Source organism: Natrix helvetica, assembly GCF_964273705.1.
Source record: "Natrix helvetica genome assembly, chromosome: 3".
NCBI lineage: Eukaryota > Metazoa > Chordata > Lepidosauria > Squamata > Natricidae > Natrix > Natrix helvetica.
The window spans coordinates 172,486,810-172,508,466 of record NC_138549.1 but is presented as its reverse complement, the minus strand read 5'-3'; the positions used below and the strand labels follow the sequence as shown (position 1 = coordinate 172,508,466).

The 21,657-nt window shown below is 45.5% G+C and overlaps 1 protein-coding gene across 1 annotated transcript; it reads right to left on the bottom strand.

Annotated features, from left to right (window-relative positions):
* Positions 1–6,140: 6,140 nt before the first annotated feature.
* SOX18 (SRY-box transcription factor 18) lies at positions 6,141–18,507 on the bottom strand. The gene is made up of 2 exons (XM_081948899.1): positions 17,773–18,507; positions 6,141–11,114 (listed from the first exon to the last, which is right to left on the bottom strand). The coding sequence occupies exons 1-2, from the start codon at positions 18,278–18,280 to the stop codon at positions 10,237–10,239; spliced, it is 1,386 nt and encodes a 461-aa protein (XP_081805025.1). The 5' UTR covers positions 18,281–18,507; the 3' UTR covers positions 6,141–10,236.
* Positions 18,508–21,657: the final 3,150 nt, after the last annotated feature.

The following is a 21,657-nucleotide window of genomic DNA, read 5'->3' as shown; positions in this document are numbered from 1 at the left end:
GAATAGAATGGAATAGAATGGAATAGAATGGAATAGAATGGAATAGAATGGAATAGAATGGAGTAGAATGGAATAGAATAGAATAGAATAGAATAGAGAATGGAATGAATAGAGAATGGAATGAATAGAGAATGGAATGAATAGAGAATAGAATAGAATAGAATAGAATAGAGAATGGAATGAATAGAGAATAGAAGAACAGAATAGAATAGAATAGAATAGAATAGAATAGAATAGAATAGAGAATGGAATGAATAGAGAATAGATGAATAGAATAGAGAATGGAATGAATAGAGAATAGAATAGAATAGAAAGCTGATAGGGACCTTGGAGGTCTTCTAGTCCAGCCCCCTGCTCAAGCAGGTGAACCTATATTACTTCAGACAAGTGACTCTCCAGTCTCTTTTTAACAACCTCCAGTGATGGAGGAGCACCCACAATTTCTGTTCCACTGGTTCATTGTTGTCACTGTTAGGAATTCTCCTTAATTCCAGGTTGCTTCTCCCCTTGATTAGTTTCCATCTGTTGCTTCTTGTCTTGCCTTCTGGTCCTTTGGAAAATAAGTTGACCTCCCTTTCTTTTCTTTCTTTTTATTGAAGAGTTTTAATAAATTTTACAAATATATCCCCTTCCTCTCCCCTCCCTCCACCCCGATCCCACCCCCCTCCAACCCGACCTCCCCCCCCCCCCCCGACCTCCCAGAGCAAAATACAGGGTATAAACATTTAACAATCATACGCTAACATAAGCTAACTAACTTTAACATCTTCCTCCTCTTGTACTTTAACTCTTCTTTTGTTAAGCTAACTTTAGATAAATTATAACAATGCTTGTTCTTTCATTCATAAGCTAATTGGAATTTCTTAGTCCGATATTTATTTTGAATATATTCAATCCATCTTCTCCACTCCAACTTGTATTTCTCATCTGAATGGTCCTTGAGATATGCTGAGATTTTGGCCATCTCTGCTAAGTTTACTACTTTTAACGTCCATTCTTGAATAATAGGCAACTCTTCCTTCTTCCAGGACTGCGCCACCAGCAATCTTGCTGCCGTTGTTAAATTCAGAATCAAATTAGTCTCTATAACTGTACAGGCTGTAATTATCCCGAACAAGAACAGCTGGGGAGTGAACTTTATCCTCTTTTTAAGAATATTTTGAATAATCCACCATATATTTTATCCAAAACGCTTTAACTTTTTTGCAAGTCCACCATATATGGTAATACGTAGCGTCAGCACAGTCACATCTCCAACGTTTAGGTTGTAAATTCGGATACATACAAGCTAACTTTTTAGGATCTAAATGCCATCTATAAAACATCTTATGGAAATTCTCTCTCAAGTTTTGAGCTTGCGTAAATTTTACATTTTTTTACCCAAATCTTTTCCCATGTTTCCATCATTATTGGTTCTTCAAAGTTTTGTGCCCATTTTATCATACAATCTTTAACTAACTGTTTCAGAATCTATTTCTATCAGTATATTATACAACCTTTTTATATGCATTTGACCCTGGTCCCTAATTTGTTTTACCAAATTATCCTCATTTTGCATGATACCAATTTTCTGATCTTTTTTTCCATCTAGCCTGTAACTGTCCATACTAGGAAACCAGGTTTGAATTACCCTTTCCTCTCTTAGTACATTCAAAGGCTTTAGCTGTAGTACGCCTCTTTCTGTGTTAAGAAGCTCTCTATATGTAATTACATCCTGTTTTTGTTCTATACTTATATTCTCTATTGCGTGTCTGGGCACCACCCACATAGGTATCTTATCATTTAACTTATATTGATATTTTTTCCAGACACGCAGTAGAGCATTCCTTAAAATATGGCTTTTAAAAATCTTGTCCACCTTCTTATCATATACAATACAATACAATAGTTGAGTTGGAAGGGACCTTGGAGGTCTTCTAGTCCAACCCCCTGCCTAGGCAGGAAACCCTATACTGTATATATATTAAGTAAGCATGCCAACCGTGTACCAAATCATATCCCTCAATATTCAATAGACCTCCCTTTCTTTATGGCAGCTCCTCAAATACTGGAATGATACTATCCTGATAATCCTGGTCCTTCTTTTCTCTAACTAGCCAAACCCAAATCCTGCAACTATTCTTCCTATATTTTAGTCTCCAGGCCTTTAATCCGCTTGCTTTCTGGGGAATTAATTATTGTCAAAACTTCTGCTTGGCCCTGGAATCGAGATGCACGAAGCTGCCACAAACATCCAGGATCCACGAACCCCCTTATCCTACCCAGGTTAGGGATGAAGGGGCGTGGCTTCAGAGGCAGAGGGAGGGGCTTCCCAGCATCCCGGAGGAGTAGGTTGCTGGAGCTAGGAGCGAATTGGCTCACGGGTTTTCTACTTGTTGGAAATGACTCTGGGCTTCCTTTGAGATGGGACATGCTCGGCTCCCTTCCTGCTGGCGTCCGAGAGGGAGCGGGGAAAAGGACCGCCGTGGCTTTCTCCTTTATAGTTCAGGAAATGATCACATCGCCCTAACCTGAAAAATAAGTCAAGGGGTCCTTTTCAACCCCCACTTCCCTCCCTCCCTCCCCCCACAAATTCATCCTTCCAGATTTGTTCCTGGGGGGGCTTAATGTCACTGGGACGTTTCCTGTCCCGGCCATATGCGCAGGCCTGCACAGGATGTTTCTCATCTTTTTTTCCAAGGCTGGGGTGGGTGGGGGGAGCGGGAAATCCAGTCATTTTGGCACAGGTTGAGTGTCCCAAAAGTGGTCAGGAGCCAGACCTCCTGTTTAATGGGTGATGTCACTTTTCCCTTTCATTATTTCTTCCTTTTTTGTTATTACACTTATTTCTAACGCTTCTCCCTGCCTTGTTATCAAGCTGGATGTGTTAATAACCTCAAAACCAAGTGTGTCACTTTAGCTTGCAAGGGAAATCCTTTTTCTTTTTCTTTCTTTCTATCTTTCTTTCTTTCTTTCTTTCTTTCTTTCCTTTTCTTTCTTTCTTTTGTCACTTTTTCCTTTCTCTCTCCTTCTACCTTCTTTCCTTTCTCACTCTTCCTTTCCTTCCTTCCCTTTTCTTCCTTTCTTTCTCTTCTTTCTTTCCTTTTTCCTTTCTTTCTCCTTCCTTCCTTTCTCTTTCCTTCCCTTCCTTTTTTCTTTCTTCTATCTCTTTTTTCCTTTCTCTCTCTCCTTCTTCCTTCCTTACTCACTCACTCTCTCTCCTTCCCTTCCTTTTTTTTCTTTCTTTTGTCCATCTCTTTCTTTCTTTCTTTCTTTCTTTCTTTCTTTCTTTCTTTCTTTCTTTCTTTTTCCTTTGTCTCTCCTTCCTTCCTCCCTTTCTCACTCTTTCCTTTCCTTTCTTCCTCTTTTTTCTTTCTTTTTTCTCTTTTATTTCTTCCTTCCTTCTTCCTTTCCTTGTCTTGAAAAGAAAAACATGGTTTCTTTGTTTGGTGTTAAGGAGAGAGAGGGGGGAGAGAGGGAGGGAGAGGGAGAGAGAGAGAGAGAGAGAGAGAGAGAGAGAATTTAATCCTTCCTGCCAATCATTTTCATAAAAGAAAAAAATATATTCTGTTGTCAAAGTCAGGGTTTTTTTTAAACCCCCCCCTCCAAATAAGAAAGTAAGAGAGAAAAAAGGATTTGTTAAAAATGCAGACTTTTCTGAAAAATCTGTTCCAAATCACCATCATTTGATGAACAGATGCCAGTGGCTTTTTCCTGCAGTGGATGGAAAATTCCCCCTTGAAATACTCAAAAGATATGCATTGGAGTAGTTGCCAAAATTAAGCTTGATTAATTGAGGAAAGAGAAAGAAAGACAGGAAAGAAAGAAAGAAAGAAAGAAAGAAAGAAAGGAGAAAGAAAGGAAGAAGAGAAAGAAAGAAAGGGGGAAAGAAAGAAAGGGGGAAGAAAGAAAGGAGGGAGAAAGGAAGGAAGATAAAGAAAAAAGGCAGAAAAGAAAAAAGGTAGAAAAGAAAGAAAGAGGAAGGAAGGAAGGCAAAGAAGGAAGGAAGAGAAAGAAAGAAAGAGGGAAAGGCAGAAAGAAAGAAAAAAGGGGGGAGGGAGAAAGGAAGACAAAGAAAAAAGGCAGAAAAGAAAAAAGATAGAAAAGAAAGAGGAAGGAAGGAAAAGGAAGAGAAAGAAAAAAAGAAAGGGGGGAAGAAAGAAAGAAAGAAAGAAAGAAAGAAAGAAAGGAGGGAGGGAGGGAGGGAGGGAGGGAGAAAGGAAGACAAAGAAAAAAGGCAGAAAAGAAAAAAGGTGGAAAAGAAAGAAAGGAAGGAAGGAAGGCAAAGAAGGAAGGAAGGCGAGAGGGAGGGAAGGAAGGAAGCAAGGATGGATCAGAAAATGTTTTCAATATTCTACCAGACAACAATGAATCTGGTTTTTGGCACTGAAGCAGCTATTTTAGTTGGTACTTTCTATAAAAGAAAAATGCAATTAAAAGAAATAATCTGTGACCCAAAGAGTCATTTTTCTCTTTAAAATTAATGAAATTTGCTTTGCTAAAGGAAAGGGGGGAAAATGACAAGAGATCTGCCCGGGGAGACATACTACGACTTCACAAATTTTCCTGCACAACCAAGTTCCTGTTTTGATGACATTCCGATGCTTGGAGTTAAAAATGTCTTATTTTGAGGGATGTTTTTGTAAATGATGTAGAAGACGGGTGGCCTCTTTTTTCAATCTTGCATTTATAAAGTGGATATAAACCAGATTTATACGAATAAATGCTTGATAGGCAAAGAAACTCCCCTCTAATGGTATTTTTTTAGCGATCAATTAATAGGGTAGTCCTCAAATTACAACCATTTCCGTTCAACAACAGGCCTGGGGGGAAAAGTGACTTATAATAGGTCCTTGCACTTAAAACTGTGACAGGATCTTTACAATCACAGGATCAAAATTTGAAGTGCTGGCATGTATTTACAACAGTTGCAGAAATCTGCGGTCACGTCACAATCACAACTTCCCAGCCAGCATCTGACAAACAAAATCAATGGGAGAAGCCAGATTCGCTGAACGACCACGTGTCTCACTTAACAACAGCAACAGCAAAGATCTAAAATCAGACGTGACTCACTTAACCGCTATTTGAAATAGTGTAGAACAGGGGGGGGTCTCCAATCTTGGCGACTGTAAGCCTGGGGGACTTCAACTTCCAGAATTAGAATAGAATAGCAGAGTTGGAAGGTACCTTGGAGGTCTTCTAGTCCAACCCCCTGCTTAGGCAGGAAACCCTACACCACTTCAGATAAATGGATATCCAACAGCCTCTTAAAAACTTCTGGAGGCAATTTGTGTTCCACTGGTTAATTGTTCTCACTGTCAGGAAATTCCTCCTTAGTTCTAAGTTGCTTCTCTCCTTGATTAGTTTCCACCCATTGCTTCTTGTCCTGCCCTCAGGTGCTTTGGAGAATAGGTTGACACCCCCTCGGAGTTGAAATCTTGGCGTAAAGTTGCCAAGGTTGCAGAGACCCCTGGTGTAGAGGGTCTCCTGCTTGAGCAGGGGGTTGGACTAGAGCAGTGTTTCTCAACCTTGGCGACTTTAAATTCTGTGGACTTCAACTCTGTTGGCTGGGGGATTCTGGGAGTTGAAGTCCACACAGGACTTAAAGTCGCCATGGTTGAGAAACACCAGACTAGAGGATCTCCAGTGTTCCTTTCCAGCTCTATTCCTGATTGAACTGCTTTGCTTAGCAATGGGAATTTGGATCCCCAATCGTAAGTCGAGGACTACCTGTGCATTATTCCCAGGGATGCTACAGGGACTTTTGCAAAAAAAAAACAAAAAAAAAAAACAACCCACCAATAACCCTGCTTGATTTAAAAATACAGTCAGGCCCCCCTCCTCCCAATTATAAAATTAAACACAGGTAACATTGTGATGGTGAGTACACGCACGCTTGGCTTAAAACCAGGTTCTTTGACATCATCCGGATTTCTGTAACATGTTAAGAAAGGAAACACAACACGCAAGCATGCAAGCATGCACATTTGCAACCCAATCCAACTGATCAGTTCCTGAAGACCCCCCCCCCTGCAAGCTGCACAGAATCTCCTTGGGGGAGGGGAGATCCCACCCACCCTCTGAGAAAAACCTAGTGAAGTCAAAAGCAGTTGCACAACCAGTTGCGTTAAACCGAAAAACCACACACCCAGACATGCTGAGAAAAAGAATATCACGGTGTTTTTATTTTGAGTTTTTTTTCCATGCTGAGGACAGAGCCTTCCTTCCGAACCAAGAAACCCCCAAACTTGCTGGGCCGAACATCAGCCTGTTAAAAATATATATATATATATATATTTTAAAAAAACCATCCTCTGGGTTCAAAGTGCCAGTCCTTAGGTATCTTTGACAGCGTCTCTTGGCGGGAGAGGTTCCCACGATGCCAACGTGGAGACTAAACACGGATCGGCTGCCAGAAAGAAATCTGGAAACACTTGGGGGCAACATCGGTTGGGGGAAACGGAACATGTGTTCGCATAACGAGCGCATGGGAGTCGTGCAATTAGGAAAAGATGTTCTAATAATTAACCAGGCAGCGAAACAAGCGCTGGATTCAGTCCGATACTCCCAACATGTGTCTCTGCGATGCTGTAGGTAAATACACAAAGGGGATCGTTTGAAATTCCTCGCTGGGAATTTCGGAGGGCAGCTGTATGTTTCCCCCGCGAACCCCAAGTTCCAGAGGTTTCCATCCAGCGCAGCTTAAGAGCTGCTTCTTCTTGCGATGAGACGCATTATTTGCTACATAGGTGCTTTTCAACACTGTGATTATCCTTTCATCGATTACAAAAGAGAGAGACAGACAGAGAAGACGTAGTATAAAATGCCTGAACAACTTAAATATTATTTATAGATAGGTAATTTTTTTTATTTAAAAAAAAAAGCATAGTAAAAAATATAGATTTGTCCAAACCAAAGAGAATGCTGTGATACGGTGGGAAATAAGTGGTAAGGGGCACCCTGAAATTACCCCGGTTCCCCTTAATAACGTTGAAAAAGGCTTGTTCTGGATTTTAACACTGGCGCCCTTCAAGTTATGAATTGAGTTGTTGTGCGTTTTAAAGATTGAAGTGTTCATTTTTCATGCGTGGTGCAGTTTTGGGTTAACGTTCAAAATCTTGGACCACGATTATATCCTGTGTAAGGAGGATTTGAAGATGTGTGTGTGTGTGTGTGTGTTTACACACAGAACGCCTCACATTTATTGTCTGGCACAGCCAGCTCACACTTTGCAGGGGAAATAAAGTTGGAAGTCTAAGGTGGATAGTCAAAAAACATCCGCCTGGCTTTAAAATAGGATTTAAAGCAGCGTTTTTCAGCTTGAAGACGGGTGGACTTCATCTCCCAGAATTCTGGGAGTTGAAGTCCACGTATCTTCCAAGATGCTACAATTGAGAAACATTGCATTAAAACATCAGCTCCAAATATGTGCCCCCCCCCCTCCACACACACATGCTTGGCAATTAGTCAAGGGTTCAAATCCACAGTTTTGCAGATGGAGAGACCTACCCTCAGTTTAACCACCCCGCCAAAGCTCTTGCGCCAAGGTCATTTCAGTGGCATTTTCGCCTACAAATAACAAAAATCTGTAGAGATAAATTCTACACCTGCCTAGAATTACACTTCAGGAATTGCAAAGGGGGGGGGGGGAAGCAAGAAGCCACTTCAATGCATTTCCTTCCCGTTGCGTAGGGCTGGACTTGATGACCCTCATGGGTCCCCTACCTCTAAGATTCCGTGGATTAAGAGCCAAGCAAATGGGCCTAATCCATAGAGCCTCTTGCCTTCCCTTACAACTTTTCTCACACTTCCCCTTCCTCACTCTTTTAATCACTTCCGTCTACGTTCCTCTGTTTTATACCCTCCGGTGTCCAGCCGTATGGAACATCGCAACAGTTAATGTGTTCATCGCAAGAAATCACGCATTCCAGCAGTGCAGCGCACGGGCTTCGCATTTCTCACGGTGGATTCCCTGCAAGAGTCACCCCGAATTTTGGAAACGCAGCCTTCGCAAACTGCCACACTGATTTCACCAAGGGGGCCTCAACTCTGACTCAGATCCAAGTATCGGCATTTTTAAAATCTTACCCCTTTTACTGAATCTTATCTCTGGGATCAAAACAGACCGGGATTTATCTCGATTTAGAAACCGGGAGGTTAAAACCCTTGTAAACAAACCTTTTTCAATTATGGGCTGAGGAAGGACTGGGTACCTTCTCCACAGTGGGAGAGGAATGCAGAAGATGCTTTTTGCTCTAATGCTGAATTGTGTAAATCAGGGGTGTCCAAACTTGAGAACTTTAAGACTCGTGGACTTCAATTCCCAGAATTCCCCAGCCAGCATGGCTGGCTGGGGAATTCTGGGAGTTGAAGTCCACAAGTCTTAAAGTTCTCAAGTTTGGACACCCCTGGTGTAAATGGAATTTCCTGACTCTGGCAACTTTTAAGATGGGTGGACTTCAACTCCCAGAATCCCCCAGGCTGGGGGATTCTGGGAGTTGAAGTCCACCCACCTTAAAAGTTGCCAAGAGTCAAAAATTCTGGTTTAAATGCAAATGATTCGCCCCATAAGTATCTGCCTGAATTCCTTCCCTACTTTTTACTGCAAAAACCCAGCGATGGGTACCCCCGTCCAGTATATATGGCACCTTAAAATCGCATTTTTCTTCTGTTTGAACCATCTCCTTGTGCTACACAGCAATACAGTATATCAATTCTTTAGCCTTATTGTTTTTTTGTTTTTTTTTTTAAAAAAGAAAGCAATGCCTTTAATGAGTCTAAAATAATGCAGGTTTTACAAATCAAAGGAGAGATTTGGGGAAGTCCGTTGCACGGTGGGGGGAAGTAGGGAGTGGGGAGGCACTTATGGGGCGGACTCTCATTGTAACGGGGCCCGTTCTATTTTTTCCTTGGAGAGGAGACATTTCCCGCCCAGGTACGCGCAGTCCTCCACTTATGACGATTCGTTTAGCGACCGTTCAAAGTTACAACGGTGTTACCAATTTAGTGATTCACTTACGTGGCAAGAAAATGTGTCAAAGGGGGGGGGGGGCAAAACTCACTTCGCGAATTTCTCCCTTAGCAACTGAGCTGTTGGGCTCATAAGTCGAGGACTACTGTAACGTAAAAAAGAGAGAGAGAGAGAGAGAGAGAGCAGGAGGCGGTTCTAAGGTGAGTGAGCCGTACTGATTTTGCTATGATCTTTGCAGCAACTGTGGGAAGGAGACCAAGAGGCGATGCACACATTAGAAGGCAAAAAAAGTTAGCTTGCCGTCCATGATCTTAGTGTGTAGAGTGTGTACTACATACTAGAATTACTACATATTCCAATATTTGCTACATCTGTAGTTACTCCAGATGCCAACAGGAATATTGGCTGTATGGACACTTGTGTCAATATTATGTGAAGGTCGGATATTTAAAAGTTTGTAATGTGTGAGAAGGCCCTTCCGCATCTTGAGTTGAGCCCAAGCCTTTCCAAAACCGTGAGATATTTTTGGTACAAAATTTGTCCCTAGCTGCTTGTAAAGAACTTTACTCCTCGGCTACTCCACAGCCAGCTGAGCTCCTCAGCTCAAAGCTTCACAACCTATGCAAACAGCACAAACTCACCTCCTCTTCCTCTTTGGAGCAAAGCATTAGCATCTCCGTGGGCTGCTTTTGATCTAACCACTTCCTACATAAATCCTCGATTTACAACCACAAGGGAGGGCAAGATTTCCACCGCTAAACAAGGCAGCGATTAAGCGAGCCACGCTCGATTTTACGGCCTTTTTTTTTTTTGCCCCGGCGGTTGTGAATCACTGCAGCTGTTAAGTCAATCGGATGGCCATAAAACAAATCCGACTTCCCCTTTGTTGTCAGACGCTGGCGGGAAAGGTTGCAAAAAGCAATCAGGTGATCCCCGAAACCCTGCAACCATTGTAAATACATGCCAAGGGATTAGATGAGGGTGGGGATGCTGCAACAGTCATAAGTGCGAGGACTAGTCGCTTTTTTTCAGTGTCATTGCGATGGTTGCTAAATGAGTGGTTGTAACTCGAGGATTACTTATACGCCTGAGTCCCAATCTCCTCTCCAATTCATACTGGGTTCACTGTCCTAACTTTCCCCAAGGAGTCCCGGGAAACCCAACGGGGGGGATCCTACGGATCACGTCCCTCCGCTCAAATTTCCCAGCATCCTTGAGAAGAGGGGACGATGGTTCCCTCCCGGCTTGCGGGGCTGCCCCAAAACTCTCCTTCAATTCAACGTTTACCCAGTGATACAGGCGCTGTAATAAACAGCGCTGCTCGCATCGGACAAGGCTGAGATGAGGCTGTTGTCCTCACAGCTCCGGGGAGTCACTTTGGACATAGAAACATGGTAGGCGAAGCCGGAAGGATCCGGACGAGTCCTGCTCATATTCAAATACTGGTCAAACTCGTTGCGGTCCACTTCTGTCCACAGCTCGTTCGGGTTCAAGTGCTCCACGCCATCCAGCTGGTGCGATTCGGGCGGAGGGGAGAGTTGGCCCAGGTGGGCTGACAGCCCGTTGGCGGCTCCCGCAGCACAGATCTGGTTGTAGTACATCCCAGGTGGGTGGGGAGTCCTCATGGCTTCGGCCAGGTGGGAGGGAGGGTTGGGGGGGTACCCCATGACCATGTTCCTCCCCAGGTTTTTTTCCGGGGAAAACTCCATCGGCGGTGGAGGAGGAGGAGGAGGAGGGTGATGGTACCCACGAAAGGACATCACGTTGCAGTCATCCTGCATGTGCGGCGGGAAAAAAGCCGGCTCTGCTTGTCCTAGGACGTCCAGAGGGGACATCTCCGGGGTTGGCAGGCCGTAGTTCTCCATCTCTGACCCCATCGAGCGCAGTTCTCGGAAGTGGTTCAGTGGTGGAGGCTGGGAGTGGCCGAGGCCGCCGCCTCCGGCGCCGCTGCGGTGGCCCATGGCAAAATTCTCGCCGCAGGGCTGGGGCAGGTTGTGGAGAAGGATACTTGGTTCCATCCTCTTGATTTTCTTGGCCTGCTTCTTCCGGCGGGGCCGGTACTTGTAGTTGGGGTGGTCCTGCAAATGCTGGATCCTCAGCATCTCGGCCTCCTCCACGAAGGGGCGCTTGTCAGTGGTGCTCAGGGCTTTCCACGCCTGGCCTGGGGGTCCGAAAGAGAAAAGAGAGGACACAATAAAAACATCTGACGAACAGTTGCAGGAACTGGGGAGGTCTCGTTTAATGAAAAGAAGGACTAGGGGTGACATGATAGCGGTGTTCCAATATCTCAGGGACTGCCACAAAGAAAAGGGAATCAAGCTATTCTCCAAACCAGAAGAAGGCAGGACAGGAAACCATGGATGGAAACTAATCAAAGAGAGATCCAACCTAGAAATAAGGAGAAATTTCCTGAGATTTCCTCAGAACTTTTCCCCAAAAATTTCCTCAGAACTTTTCCTCAAAAATTTCCTCAGAAATTTTCCTCAAAAATTTCCTCAGAAATTTTCTGAGAACAATTAATAAATGGGACGCTTGCCTCCAGAAAATGGGGGTGCTCCATCATTGGAGGTTTTCAAGAAGAGATTGGACAACCATTTGTCCGAAATAGCATAAGGTCTCCTGCTCGAGCAGGGGGTTGGACTAGAAGACCTCCAAGGTCCCTTCCAACTCTGTTAATTCTGCTATATAGGGCTGGAAAGGACCTTGGAGGTCTTCTAGTGTAACCAACTGCTCAAAAGAAGACAGTATACAATTCTGGACAAACGGCTGTGCAGTCTCTTCTTAAAAACCTCCAAGGTTTGAGGCACCCCACAACTTCTGAAGGCAAGCTAGTCCAATGGTGGATTGTTCTCACTAGAAATTTCTCCTTATTTTCTAGGTTGCTTCTCTCCTGGATTCGTTGATTAGACCTCCAAAGTCCCTTCCAACTCTGTTATTCTATTGTTCTGAAGATGCTCCCGTCCCACCAACGGCCAACAGCTCAAGGCTTTAGCAGAAAAACTGACAAGGTCGCTTGCAAGTGACTGATTTGCATGCAAAGATCCTGACCAAAAATATAATCCATAAAGGTAGTCCTCAATTTATGGCCGCCATCGGAAGCAGAATTTCCACTGCTAAGTATGGCAGTTGTGAAGTAAATTGTGACCGGGTTTATGACCCCTCCCCCCCTTTTTTTTGGCCACGGTTATTAAGCAAATCGCTGCAGGTTGTTAAGAGAATCACAGGGTCATGAAGCAAATCTAGATTCCCTTGTTGAGTTTGCTGGTCGGACGCCGGCTGGGAAGGTTGGGGAAATGGCACACACCCATGATCTTAAGACCTGCAACCGTCATGAATACATCCCAGGGTTGCCAAGCGCCCGAAATTTTGATTGTGTGACCATAGGGAGGAAGCAATGGTTGTTAAGTGCGAGGAACGGTTGTAAGTCGCTTTTGTCCGCGCTGTTGTAACTTCGAATGGTTGCTAAACAAAGGCTCGTTAAGTCGAGGACTATGTGTGTACCACTTTGGGAAGGAGTATAAAAGACTAAGTCCCAGCAGAGATGGTCGAAGGAGTAAAGGTAAAAGTTCCCCTCGCACATATGTGCTAGTCGTTCCCAACTCTAGGGGACGGTGCTCATCTCCGTTTCAAAGCCGAAGAGCCAGCGCTGTCCGAAGATGTCTCCGTGGAATGTGGCTGGCATGACTAAATGCCGAAGGCGCACAGAACGCTGTTCCCTTCCCACCAAAGGTGGTTCCTATTTTTCTACTTGCATTTTTTACCTGCTTTCGAACTGCTCGGTTGGCAGAAGCTGGGACAAGGAACGGGAGCTCACTCCATTACGCGGCGCTAGGGATTCAAACCGCTGAACTGCCGAACTTTGTCCTGATAGACAAGCTCAGCGTCTTAGCCATTGAGACACCGTGTGCCTGCAAAGGGGTGGGGGTGGGGCCTAAAATCCTGATCAAGTCACGATGGTTGTTGAAACCATGGGGGACATTTTTTTATAAAAACATGCAGCACAGTTGCAAAGCATACCAAAATGGGAGACAAAGCTGCAACAATAGAGCAGTGGGTGGCTTTTTGGGGAGCCCCGTTCCCTCCACGGGGATCCCCAAATCCTGACGCAGAGCTCTGAAGAATTTGTATGCTTGGTTCAGAGTTTTGCGTTCACTTAACAATTAGGGTAAGGTTGTAAAATGGGGAAAACTAATTTAACAAATGTTTTGCTTAGCCACAGCATTTTGGGGTTCAAATTGTGGTCCGTAAGTGGAGGACTATCTGCAATGCCAGAATGATAACTTTAGGAGCATCTCAACAACTAATAAGCTTAGGATCCTACCAATTATTTTACAGAGAGCAATCCGGTTCTAATTTAGATGCATGGAGTTAATTGGGGACCACCGAGCATCTCCAACTAAATCTCTCCCTCTCTCTCTGCCTTTAAGGTATGATAATAATTTGAGATGTGCACACAATTCCTAAGAACACTTGCTGCATCTTGAATTTAGGTGTGGAGGTGTCTTTTAAAGGAGCATCTGCTAGTTTTCCAATAAGCATGGACAAAGAGACGCAGTTTGGTCTAGTGGTTAAGGCACCAGGCGAGAAAAAAAAGGCAACAGTGAGTTTTAGTCTCGCCTTAGGCATGAAAGCTGTCTGGATGACTTTGGGCCTATCACCAGGAGAGCATGAATTCTAGTCCCATCTTATGCATGCAAGCCAGTTGAGCGACTTTGGGCCAATTGCCAGGAGGCAGTGAGTTCCAGTTCTGCCTTCTAGTTCCTCCTTATGCACGCAAGCCAGTTGGGCGACTTTGGACCAATTGCCAGGAGACAGTGAGTTCTAATTCTGCCTTAGGCAAGAATGCTGGCTAGATGACTTTGCGCTAGTCATTCTTTCTCAGACTAATCCATCTCAAAGATTGTTATGGTGGGGAAAATAGGTGGAGGAAGTTGTGCTGGATATGCCTGCCGTCTTGAGTTATTTGTAAAAAATAATAAAGACAAGGGAAAAAATGAAATTATTTTTTTTTAAAAAAACACGGTGTCCTTGTTCCATCACCCAAACGTTGCACTCCAAAAAATGTACGCTTGTTTCACACAACCGTAACTTGTGAAGTTACAGTCAGTGGGGTTAGTTAGCGGATTCTGGAATGGGCAACTGGTTGTTTTAAAGGTGCACAATTTCCAAATCGTGACTCACTACATCAAAGGGCGCGTTGTTTAGGGAACATTTTCCAGAAACTGCGAGACGGCAATTTGGACATTTTTCAAACCCTATAAGGGAGCCAAGTTCCACTTTAGAGCGAGAGGGGGGGGGGGGATAAAGATACTCTACAGCGAGTTAATTTCACTACAATCCCTTCAAGTATCTAAAGAACAAGAAATGGCTCGGAGACAATAAACACTGGAGCGTAAAAAAAGAAAAAGCTCTTAAATTCATTTTCCATATTGTCTTGCTTAAATAGCGAGAGCCAAATCACATTATCTAAAGCAGCTACAGTGAAGAGCCCTTTGAGGAATGGAGCTTTTCCCACAATTGGTCCCTTAAAGAGAGAATGAAGGGAAAGGGATTAAAACATGGGATAAAATTATTTATAGCATGGGGAACGGAGAATATGTGCAATCCGGATTGTCCAAGAACACTGAATCATGGGAGATTTTGCTGCACACTGAGATGTTAAACTGTGAAACTCATGGCCACAAGATAGTTAACAGCCAGCAACCTGGAAGAAGAAGTAAAACCCAGGAAGACCCAGCTATCAATAGCTATTAATCATTTTGGTAATCTTTGTATGATTTCCTGCAGTCTCAAAAGATGCTTTAAGAGCAAGAAAAGAATAATAGATCCATCCATCCATCCATCCATCCATCCATCTCGATCCTTTTTTCTTTGAAAAAGTCATTTTCTAGGACAGGAAGAGAAAAAAAATCTCTCTATTTTTGTTTGAAAGTGCAAACACAATCCATTTGTTTAAGATTGGGAGAAATCAGGAAGAAAAATTCTCTCTATTTTTGTTTGAAAGTGCAAATATCGTCCAGTTGTTTACGAATGGGAGAAATGATACCCAATCCAGAATGGGGCACATAAATAGATAAATAATAGGATTGTTGATATCAACATTTAATAAATTATCGCTCAGTCAACTAGATGTTTAGAATGGATTTGGCATTTTTGCCCTCCAATCGAGTCCTTCCCAAGGACAGGTAGATGTTTTGTTTGAGGGTATTAAAATAATAATAATAATAATAATAATAATAATAATAATAATAATAATAATAATAACAACAACAACAACAACTTGGTTGATACTTTGGATGCTGGCAGCAACCTGTATCAACCATCAGCGCCAGTCAATATTTGTGATACATTTTTAAATGTTCAGTTGACTGAGTTTCATGTTTAATGAATAAAAGAGAGGAGGAGGATGATGATATTATTATTATTCATTAATAAAATACCAGCATCCTAGGTATCAACCAAGTACCTTCTTAAAATATACAATGTTCCGAGTAGCGCAGTTTTTTGCACTTTCGCTGGTGTTATTGCAGGAAGCTTCAACTTGTTGATGTATCTTATAAAATTCTTGGGCATGGTACCAAGTGCCCCGATGACAATGGGTATCGCTGTTTTATATTATTATTACATACTTTATTCATTAAACATGAAACTCAAGTCAACTGAACATTCAAAAATGCACTACAAATAGTATTAATACTATGGTTCTAATGGTTGATACAGGTTGTTGTTGTTATTATTACTGGTTAATCTTTGGTGAGATTCACAGCCTATGGGGCTGGTTGGTAGCTCAACAGCTCGAGTCCTAATTAAGGACCTAGGAACTATTAAAATAATGTCGGAGGATATAAGCTGTTCCAAGTAGGGTGGTTTTTTGTAAAAAAAATAAATAAAATTATTAAGACTACATATAAATATTCTCAATCAATATACAATTCAATACTGTTTTAACTCACAGTATGCTTAACCTGGCCAGTTAAAGACCTTTTTGCTGTAATTACTGCAACATATGAAGTTTGATTAGACTTAACCTCGTATTTTCTGCTGTGGCTTAGCGTGTTAGATGAAATGTGCCCCCTTGTTTATGATTCCATATGCTGTGTGAACACAGAGCATAGGTTCAAACAGCGCCAAAGCAAGGCTTCCATAAAAGCCGCTTTCCCTCCAGACACAAATGTTTTGAGTCCTGATGATGTTACCTAGTTGGGTAATGAAACGTCTGCAGACCTCTCGTTTTAACCCTGAGTGACAAATATCCTCCTTTACTGGTACTTGAATGTTAATTATTTGCTACTTTATTAAGCATCAAATATTTTTGGCACTTGTTTCTAGTTGTGCTGGTTCATGGCGTCTTAGAATAGAAGGGTTGGAACTAACTCTAATCACCCCACATAATGCAAAGTTAAGTTTATTTTTTTAAAAACATCCAATGGATTTCGGAATTTCAATTAAAATAGACCTCAGAGGTTTAAAAACCTCTTCTGTCCTGTCTCAATTGATTCCCTCAATTATTATAAGGATGCAAAATGTTCCTTAAGTGGCTTGAGCTCAGAATCATTAAGATAAAACCCTGGGATGTGATTGGGATGCAGGTATACCCAGATCTGATCTTGCTCGCATCGTGGGACAGTCCAGATAAAATCCCTCCGTCAATCAGAAATGCTGGGTTTAGTCCTAAATGCCAGAGGGTTAGTCTAGATGACCCTGGGGGGGGGTTCTTTCCAGCTTTTCAATTCCGTGCTCCTACAAACGCAAAAGTGGGGGAAATCATACCAAATGGTCATTGCCTTTGGGCAATGTTTCTGGAGCGTGGCAACTTTTAAGACTTGCGGACTTCAACTCCCAGAATCCCCCAAGCTATAAGCCCCCACCCCCACCCCATCCTTTCTTCTCAATTTTGAACTACGATTTTCCCCCCTCCCAAGGAGAGCCCCATCTCTCTCTGTATCTAGTGCTCTCTCTCTCTCCCTCCTTCCCGTGTGTGTGTGTGTGTGTGTGTGTGTGTGTGTGTGTGTGGTGTGTGTCAAAAGAACAGCGGGAAGAAGAGTCCCTATGCTGTCCCGTGGGGGTGCATGTGCGTTTGTATGTCAACGGGGGGGGGGGGAGAGTGGGGAGTCCGGTGTGTGTGTGTGTGTGTGTGTGTGTGTGTAAGAAGCGGGGAGTGGGATGTGGACCTTCGACGCCGTCCCACAAGTGCCTGCGTGTGTGTGTGTGTGTGTGTGTGTGTGTCTGTCACGGGAGGGGGGGGGAAGAAGAGTGGGGAGTCCGGTCTGTGTATAAGAAGCGGGGAGTGGGATGTGGACCTCCGACGCCGTCCCACAAGTGCCTGCGTGTGTGTGTGTGTGTATCACTGGAGGGGGGGAAGAAGAGTGGGGAGTCCGGTCTGTGTATAAGAAGCGGGGAGTGGGATGAGGACACCCGACGCCGTCCCGCGAGTGCTTGCGTCTTTGGGGGGGGGGGAGTGGGACCTCTGTGTGAGTCTGTGTGTGTGTGTGTGTGTGTGTGTGTGTGTTAAGAAGCGGGAAAAGGACCCCCGACGCCGTCCCGCGAGTGCTTGCGTCTTTGTGGGAGGGGGTGGGAAGTGGGACCTTTGTGTGTGTGTGTGTGTGTGTGTTTGTGTAAGAAGCGGGAAAAGGAACCCCGACGCCGTCCCGCGAGTGCGTGCCTGCGTGTTTGTGTGTCCCGGGGGGGGGGGTCGGGTCTGTGGGCGTGCGCGTGGGGGGCAGCGGGGAGAGGACCTCCGCGCGAGGGCGAGCGTGTCCGTGTGTCGCGGGTGGGGGCGGCGCAGTGGGAGAGGGGGGGACCCCTCCGCCTTCCCTTACCGAGCATCTTGCTGAGGACGGCGTTGTGCAGGTCCGGGTTCTGCTGGGCCAGCCGCTTCCTCTCGTCCTTGGCCCACACCATGAAGGCGTTCATCGGGCGGCGGATGCGCGAATCCTCGCCGTTGCCTCCTCCGCCTCCGCTGCTGCCGCTCTTACCCGGGACGCCGCCGCCGCTGGTACCGTAGCCATAGCCGGCGGAGGCTGCTAGCGCCGCGGCGTCGGGGCTGGGCGCGGGGCTGGGGGCCGCCGAGGACGAGCCACCCAAGAGGCCGCCTCCGGGCTGAGCAGCAGCCGCTGCGGCGCCGGGGCAGAATCCGAAGCCGGGCTCGGGGCTGGGGGAGCGGCTGTGGCGCGGCGGCGGCGGGTAAGCGAGCCCCGGATCAGGCGCGGCGGGGGCGGCGGCTGCGGGTGGCGGGGCGGCGGCTGCAGCCGCGACGGCTCCCCATGAAAAGTCGCCTCGGGCTGCGGGAATCTTCTCTGCACAGAAAGGGGGCTCAGGTCTATTCATTCCAGCTGGACGGAGCTCTGGGGATCGGGCCTCGAGCGGGAGACGGGACCGGCGGGGCGACGGACGGCCAAGCGGAGAAGCCTCAACGGACGGGACGGCCCCGGGAGAGAGCGAGAGCGAGCGAGGGCGAGGGAGCGCTGGGGCGATGGGTGGGCGCGGTGCCTTCTTTCTCTGGGCTGGGGAGAGGCGGCTCTTGTCCTCCGGCCGAAGGGAGGACCAGCGGGCTGGAAGGATGCTGCCCGTCGAGGGGCCACATTATAAAGGCTTCGGGATGTGGGAGGGGGCGGGAGGGGAGGAGAAACGGAGCTGGAGGGGGGGCGCACAAGAGGGGGGTGGGAGGGAGAGGGGGGGGGCGTCCGGGCTTGGAAAAGCGAAGCCAGCGCTCGGGCTCCGTTTCCTTTGGGGTTTTTCCAAGGAAATAGGCGGGGCGGGGTGGGAAACGGCCTCTCTTCCTCGACCCCCCCCCTCGCCCTCTCCCCCCCTCCCCTTCGTTGGCTGCTGTAGCGGCGGCAGAAGCGGCTCAAATCCGCTTGGAACGAGCGCGAGAGGGAGGGAGGGGCGGGGGGCGAAGGTGGGGGGGGGAGTGCAGCCTCCGAGGTCGGCTGGACGCGATCGCGGAACAGCTGCTTGGGCGGGGGGGGCTGGCTTTGAAGAGCGCCGGGGAGGGGGGGGGAAGCGAAGAGTTTTCCTTCCTTCCTTCCTACCTTCTCCTCTTTCCTTCTTTCCTTTTTTGTTTCCTTCCTTCCACATCAAATTAGCCTTTCTTTCTTTCCTTTCTTCCTTTCATTCATTCTCTCTTTCTTTTTCCTTCCTTCCTCCTTCCCATTTCTTTTCTTCCTATTTACCTTCTCTCTTTCCTTCCTTCCTTTTTTGCTTGCTTCTTGCCGCATCAAAATCTTCTTTCTTTCTTTCTTTCTTTCTTTCTTTCTTTCTTTCTCTTTCTTTCTTTCTCCTTCCTTTCTTCCTTCTTAGTCGTTCCCATTGCCTTGCTTCCTACTTACCTTCTCCACTCTTTCCCTCCTTCCTTTTTTTTGCTTCTTTACATATCAAAATCAGCTTTTTCTTTCTTTCTTTCTTTTCCTCTTTCTTTCTCTCTTTCTTTCCTTGCTTCCTCCTTACCTTCTCCACTCCTTCCTTCCTTTTTTGCTTGCTTCTTTCCACAGCGAAATCAGCTTTTTTTCTTTCCTTCCTTCTTTCTTTCTTTCCCTCTTTCTTTCTTTCCTTCCTCCTTCCCATTTCCTTGCTTCCTCCTTACCTCCTCCGCTTTCCTCCCTTCATTTTTTGCTTGCTTCTTTCCAAATCAAAATCAGCTTTCTTTCTTTTTTTTCTTTCTTTCTCTCTTTCCTTTTCTCTTTGCTTCCTCCCTCTCTTTTTCTCTCCCTCCCTCCCTCATCCATCTAGCCATCCATCCAAATCTCCTTCCTTCCTTCCTCTTTCTTTCTTCTTTTCCCTTTCCCCCTGCCAACATATTTTTTTAGCAAGTTTTGATATCCCTTTCCTGGCAGATGCTCCACTTTCTTCTTCCAAAACCTAAAGAAATGAGGACTGAAACCTTGTTCAGAGGTTGCCTTGCAGTGGTGTTGCTGGGAAGGCTTTTTTGACAGTGGGATGTTTGCGCTGGGCATGGGGTTTGCATTCAAAGCCCCTTAGGGAGAAAGAAGGAAGAAGAAGAGAAAAGAAAAGGAGGAAAACCAGCAGAGGGAGAAGAGGGTGGGTCTCACTTTGCACATGGGGAGCGATTTGAAAGAAAAATGTTTCTCCTGTGGGTGGTAAACTGGGGGAGTTGATGGCCGCGAGATTGCGATGATCACGGCTTTGGGGTGTCTGCCAAAGAGGGCTGCAGAGATTCATGGAGGGCTCTTAGTCCTGAGGATTCAACATTTCCTCTAGGTTGGGGACAGCTTGCCTCAAGACTGGAGGTCCTTAAGAAAAGATTGGGCCACCCTTTGTCTGAAATGGTCTCCTGCTTGAGCAAGGGGTTGGGCTAGAAGACCTCCAAGGTCCCTTCCAACTCTGCTATTCTATTCTGTTCTTCATCTTCCAAAATTTTTATTTTTCATTCTCTTACATTTTAAGTATACATTCACAAAATTGTGATTCTTCTTTACATTTGTCATTCTTATACATTTGTTATTTCATTTAATAGGTTATAATATACAGTTTGGGTTGCTTTATTTACCACCCCTTCCTCCTTTTGTAACACTACCTTATTTTCCCTTTCTTTTCACTCTCCCTCCCTTCTCTCCTTTCTTCTTTCCTCCTCTCCTTCCCCTTCCTTACCTCTTCCCTACTCCTACTCTTCCTCTTCCCCTTCCTACCCTCTCTTCTTCTCCCTTCCATCTTCCTCTCCTCACCTCTATCTTCCTTCCCTCCTCTTCCCCTCCTTTCCTCCTCTCTTCGTTTCTTTTTCTATTGTTATATATCCTTTCTTTTCTCCCTCCCTCCCTTCTCTCCTTTCTTCCTTCCTCCTTTCCTTCCCCTTCCTTCTTCCCTTACCTCTTCCCTACTCCTACTCTTCCTCTTCCCCTTCCTACCCTCTCTCCTTCTCTCCTTCTCCCATCTTCCTTTCCTCACCTCTATCTTCCTTCTCTCCTCTTCTTTGCCTCTCCTTCTCTCTTCCTTTCTTTTTCTAATGTTATAGGTCCTTTCTTTTCTCCCTCCCTCCCTTCTGTTCTGAATAGGTTTCGGGTTGTGACGGATGGGAGAACCAAAATACTGAACTGAGGTAGTCCTTGACCGATCTACTTATCAGTCAGTCAGTCTCTAAACCAGGGGGCAGCAACCCACGGCTCTGGAGCCACATGTGGCCCTTTCATCCCTCTGCTGCAGCTCCCTGTCGTCAGTCGGCTCCACAATTGATATGGCTTTCAGTTAGGACAGGTAGAGAAGAAAGGATGCCATGCTAGGAGGAAACTCTATGGTGGAGGAACCGGACTTCCGGTCGGCTCCAGAATTGAAGGGGGAGGAGGCTTCTAGTTAGGACCCTTGTGGCTATTTCAGTGTTTAAGGTTGCTGACCCCTGCTCTAAACCGTGTATGGGGCGGTCTTGTTTGACTTGTGATCCCCAAAACTTCCTCCCCACCAATCAACATGAGAGAAGCAGGGATTAACCCCAGACAAACAAGCAGTCAACATCAGCCTAATCAAATAGAAAGCCACCCCCTCATCAAAACGGGCAGCTGCTGTATACACAGGACCTCCTCGACTTACAACCGTTCATTTCGTGACCGTTCAAAGTCACAATGTCACTGGGAAGAAAAAAAGGCTTATTTTTTTTTCCTACGTAACCTGCAGCATCTCCGTGGTCACATGATCAACATTCAGATATTGGTAACGGGTTCATATTTATGACGGTCGCATTTTTCCGGGGCCGTGCG

Excerpts from the sequence above, each read along its gene's own strand:
- SOX18 (XM_081948899.1), bottom strand. The coding sequence starts at position 18,280 with ATGAATAGACCTGAGCCCCCTTTCTGTGCAGAGAAGATTCCCGCAGCC. Across the intron at positions 11,115-17,772 it reads CGTCCTCAGCAAGATGCTCG|GCCAGGCGTGGAAAGCCCTG; the intron begins GTAAGGGAAGGC and ends TCGGACCCCCAG.